General features: G+C 43.6%; 1 protein-coding gene across 3 annotated transcripts in view; it reads right to left on the reverse strand.

Moving 5' to 3' along the window:
- sntb2 (syntrophin, beta 2) overlaps window positions 1-3,612 on the reverse strand; it is a 39,029-nt gene extending 35,417 nt beyond the window's left edge. For 2 of the 3 annotated variants that reach the window (XM_088298883.1, XM_088298880.1), the window contains exons 1-2: window positions 2,644-3,612; window positions 1,122-1,332 (exon numbers count right to left, since the gene is read on the reverse strand). In XM_088298883.1, coding sequence (XP_088155009.1) covers window positions 1,122-1,332; window positions 2,644-3,340 — 908 coding nt within the window. In that variant the 5' untranslated portion in view covers window positions 3,341-3,612. The remainder of the gene's footprint in view (window positions 1-1,121; window positions 1,333-2,643) is intronic. The other variant, XM_088298882.1, reaches the window with a different exon arrangement.
- Between the last annotated feature and the right edge of the window lie 1,388 nt (window positions 3,613-5,000).

Raw genomic sequence — 5,000 nt, forward strand, 5'->3', positions numbered from 1 at the left:
TGGCCATTGCACCAAATTACCAAGACCCGCCCTACTCTGCGATTGATTGGCTAGTTAGATCATTTGACCTGTACTTTTGGTGGATTTACTCTACACTATCTGTGAGTTTATTCTTTTGATTCGCTATGGTGTGGGCAGGTCTACAGGGCAGGTTTTCAATATCTTACTCTGGAAATCCGGCACAGCGTCAGAGTATTTTAAGCCATGCGTAATGTATTTTTATGAAATACATGAAATTACAAAATTACATGGAAGTAGTTGGGGTGAGAGCAGAGGATGCAGAGGACAGGGTTAGATGGAGGCAACTGATTCGCTGAGGCGACCCCTGATAGGAAAAGCCGAAAGGAAAAGAAGAATGTATTTTTATGACTTTGTAATGGCCAGCTCTGTCTAGCTTGTATAGTGGGATTCCTTTCTGCATCACTTAAGTAACGCCTAGATCTGTCGATCAATCAGATGACAGTGACATCACGGCCCCAGTCGGCCTGCATTTCAAAGCCACCTTGGAGGAGGTTTAAAATGGCGGTTCCATAGTAACCACAAGGCCCAGAAAAAATTCAACAAAAAAGCGACCTGAGCACAGAGGCTAAAACTCTCGTCTCCTTCCTTACTCTGCGTGTTGGGTGTGTGTCATTGGTTACCCTTCCCATTTCTGCTCCGCTAAGGACAAAAAAAACGAGTTATTAACTTCAAAGAGGTGGCTCGTTTATTTAAATGTAGATATAATCTCTGCAAGCAGAAATTAAATTGCAGCAGGACGTGCCTTGTTTAGTAGTCTCCGCGAAAAAGAAAAAAGCTCACAACCACTGGCAGAAAGTTTTGGCAATAATTGAAACCTTGACTTTTTAAAACTGTGGTAAACCGTCAAGCCAGAAATCAGACCGACTGGTATGCGAGTAACTGCACATTGTGTAAATACTGTATTTGGTGTGAGTGCATTATTCGAAATGATTTCTGTAAATAAAGAACCCTGGTGGCAAACACAGAAAATTGGCAAAAAGACTGTTGATCATATTTGTTTGAAGAATATACAGATATTGAGAGTGACAATGATTTGGAAATTTTCAGGTACACATTTTTATGCCACTACAGCAGCAAAATACAATGTTAATGTTAATAACCTGTTCTCCAAGTCTGGCATGGTTAGGTTGCGACTGATGAAGCACATCTTCAAGCTCATGACCTTCCTGTCTTTGGAGGAGATGCTTTTAGGAGATCCAGAATCCTCGCTGCCATTGTAGCTGGAAGACTGTAGCCCAACACCATTCCATGGCAAGTCAGCCACCAAGGAAAGGTTCTTGAATAGTGGAGAAACCTCACGAATGTACTTCACTGTGGAGAAAAAGAGAAAAAGCCTGGAATTGCATTTAAGTAGCAATTATATTAGTCAGGCTGACTCATTAAATTAAACTGAATTTCTTTTAGAAACCCTTCACAACTTATACCCTCTAGCGCTACCAGTTCGATACACACTTCTGATATAACAAATTTGTACAAATTATGCTCAATCATATCTTAATACAATCTCAATTCCATTTTAGTTGAAACATTGCGTGAAATGTTAAATAAATAAATAAACAAACAATACAAACTGATAAACATTGTTTTTAGAAAATAATTAGAATAATTAGTATTTTATGGCTGCAACACTTGCTGAGACAGTTTACCGCTGTGTTACAGCAACTTTTTGATTTTAAAATCAACATTCAATAAATGTCTGGAACTAAGGACAGAAATTGTTGAAGCGTTGCAGTTGGAATTCGTTCCCATTCTTGCTTGATGCACAGCTTCAGCTGTTCAACATCCCCACACATTTCAAAGGGAGACAGGTCTGGACTGCAGGCAGGTCAGTCTAGTATCCATATTATTTTACTACGTAGCCAAACAGTGGTAACATGTCCAGATTCGGGTACATCTATATCACAGAAAGTTCTTCTATACTTATCTTGTCTTAGTTTATCATAGTTGCCTGTTACTGTAATACTAGTGTAGCTCATACTGACAGAGACATTCCTTGTGTTTATTTTCTTGTGTTTTTGTACAGTGCCCTTTCTCCGCTTCGAAAGGCGGCCTTTTTTGCTCTTCTAAGTTGGCTGACTGTGGCACTGAACCGTGGCTTGTTATTGACAAATGAGCGGAAGCTCTTTGTTGGGAGACATATGTGCTCGCAGAAACGGATATTTGATATTACTGTGTCTGTGTATTCACCCAGGTTGCCAGTTGAAGCTTCAAAGACACCCCAGTCAGTGCAATCCAAACATTCCCGTAGAGCTAGCTTTGCCTCTCTTTTTGAAATTTTAAAAGTCGGTTTTGTACTTTACTATTAATGGTGTATTCACATATGTGTAAGTTACCCAAACCATCAGAGAGGCTGGCTTTTGAACTTTGCATCCATAACAATCCGGATGGTTCTTTTCCTCTTTGGACACGATATTATTTTCAAGACAAATAACTGTTGCGTGCATTAGTTTCTTGCTTTTACTTTGAAGGCTGACTACACCGCTCGCTGGCGGCGGATTACCGTAATGCACAGTATTATCAATCGCAGTGGCAGCTGGCTTCTTCGTCTTTCCGTGTAGAGCTTTGGCCTGGTCGCGTAATCACGGCCTCGATAAATCCCCACTGTAACGTCGCTGCACTTACCCTCCAGCGTCACTTCTTTTCCTGCCTTCTTCAGAGCCTTTACCGCTAGGTCGTGCGTTGCCTCCCTGAGGTCGTTACCGTTCACGGACAAAATAGCGTCGCCCACTCGAAGCGCGCGACTTTGGTCTGCAGCAAGTCCCGGGAAAATCTTGGAGATAAGAATCGGCATTCGATTTTCGCGCCCTCCTTTGATACTGATCCCAAGCCCGCCAGACTCCTGTTTCACAACTCTGACCTTTCGCACGGCCTCCGTACAGACGTCCCCACAATCGGGAACTTCGCCTTGCCTCGACCCGGGACTCACGTAGCTCGAAACGGGACTTCCAAAGTCACAGTTTGAGCCGTTATTCGAGTACTTCCCGGGGCTGCTTGATCGGTATGTGCCGTCACATGGACCTCGATTAACACCCACGCGACCAGGACTAGTGTTGCACCCTTTCTGAAATAGTTCGTGGCCAGAGGACGGACTACTCTTAAGGTTCCCCGACCTCGTTCCCGATTCGTTTCCATTCGACATGCCATTTCTCGTGTCATCCAGAGTGCTGTGGTCCCAGTCGTTGGCTCCCTGTCCGCTGACTTCCGCCTCAGCCGTCAAAGTCAGCGTTTCTCTGGTAAGTTCGGCGGACACACGGATCCAGCGGTCACGGAGAAGTAGATCCAGTTGACCGTTTTTATCAGCTCTGGTCCAAACTGCCATTCCTGATCGGTTAAGAAGCACCGACGCGACCACTAGCACATTCCGCTGGTTATAAACTTGCCCCCTTTTTTCCCGTGTGCGTAAGAGGCACCAGTAACTAACACCTTCCAGTGGGGCTACATCGACACACCCTCTCACGTACGACAAGCGAAGGCAGAGAAGAGACCTTGTACTCAGGTTAAAAATAAAAGGTAGGACAAATAAAGAAATGGGAAAATGGTTATAACGGGCCTGCCCGTCGGACTATAGCGAAGTTCAGCAACTAAAGCTATTTGAGTTCCACTTTAATAATTCACAGTTAAAAGGGACCATATCCACTGCAATCCTTCAAAGTAAAGGCTTCGTATTTTCTTTACTACTGTTACAGTGAACCCCCGGTTATCGCGGTTAATGGGGACCGAGACCACCCGCGAAAACTGAAAATCCGCGAAGTAGCGTCGCACCTTCAAAAAAAAAAAAAAAAAACACAGTGTATATATATACTTCGCACCTATATATATATATATATATATATATATATATATATATATATATATATATAGGTGCAAAGTAGCGGCACAACTTAAAAAATGCTTAAAAAAAAAAAATATATATATATATATATATACTGGTAGAGAGAGACAGAGTGAAATTCATGTTATAACAAAAAAACTAATTATTATTAAAACTTTTTTTTTTTTTTTATTCCCCAGCCATTATTTTTGTATTTATTCAATTACTTCTTTTTGTATTTATTTAATTACTTCGACTTTTACCTACTGGTACGCCGTCTGGTGTGCCCTGTGAATGTTATGAGCAGAGCTGGAGGATTGAGCAGGACTCTCCAAACGCAGACACGGGAAAAAAGGTGGTGATACAAAGATATTTATTAGAATCACAATATAGTCAGTGTAATCAGCGCGTCTCGCAGCAGCTGACGGCATGGCGCGAGACCATCGCTGGAGGAACGCCCACACAGCTGAAAAAACAAAAACACACGCGGCATGACAGGCACGGATCATGACAGTGAAATGAAAGGTGGCATTCTTCATTTATTTATTTATTCATTCATAACTAACAGCCTCACGCTACGCTCGTGCCCGGGCGGGAGAGGTGCTCCTATTCGGCTTAACTGTGACACACGCCCGCCCTCCTCCCCCGGAGCTTCCATTCGGTTAAACTTAGGGGCCGCTTGGAACCGCCCGTGCCCGGGGAAGGTGCTCCTCTACGGCTTAACTGCCACGCACGCCGGCCGGAGCTCTGGTACGGTCCGAACCGCGCGAAACGTCGCCACCAATCGTGTCCGGGGGAACGTGCTCTTCTTCGTCCACTCTCTTCTTCGTCCACTCCCCTCTTCGGCGCACGCCGGCCGTCTAACCGCTCCAGCACCCCCTCGTGCCGCTCGGCGAAACTACAATGCCCCCGAATATTTTTTAGACCCGCGAAGCACTGAACCCGCGAAACGTGAACCGCGAAGTAGCGGGGTATTACTGTATACTTCTGTAGTGAAAACCGTTAAAGAAAAAAATATTAATAATAATAATAATCAAATCTGAGTCAATATTGTGATATTTAACATCCCTGAACATCTGCAACATTGATGACATTGATAGTGTTTGACGAAATGTTGCTTTTATTTTGAAGAACGAAACGCCCATTTCCGATGATGTTGCTAGGTCTG

This window comes from Idiotropiscis lumnitzeri, chromosome 6 (assembly GCF_059441095.1).
Source record: "Idiotropiscis lumnitzeri isolate Australia: NSW breed Sydney's pygmy pipehorse chromosome 6, RoL_Ilum_1.0, whole genome shotgun sequence".
NCBI lineage: Eukaryota > Metazoa > Chordata > Actinopteri > Syngnathiformes > Syngnathidae > Idiotropiscis > Idiotropiscis lumnitzeri.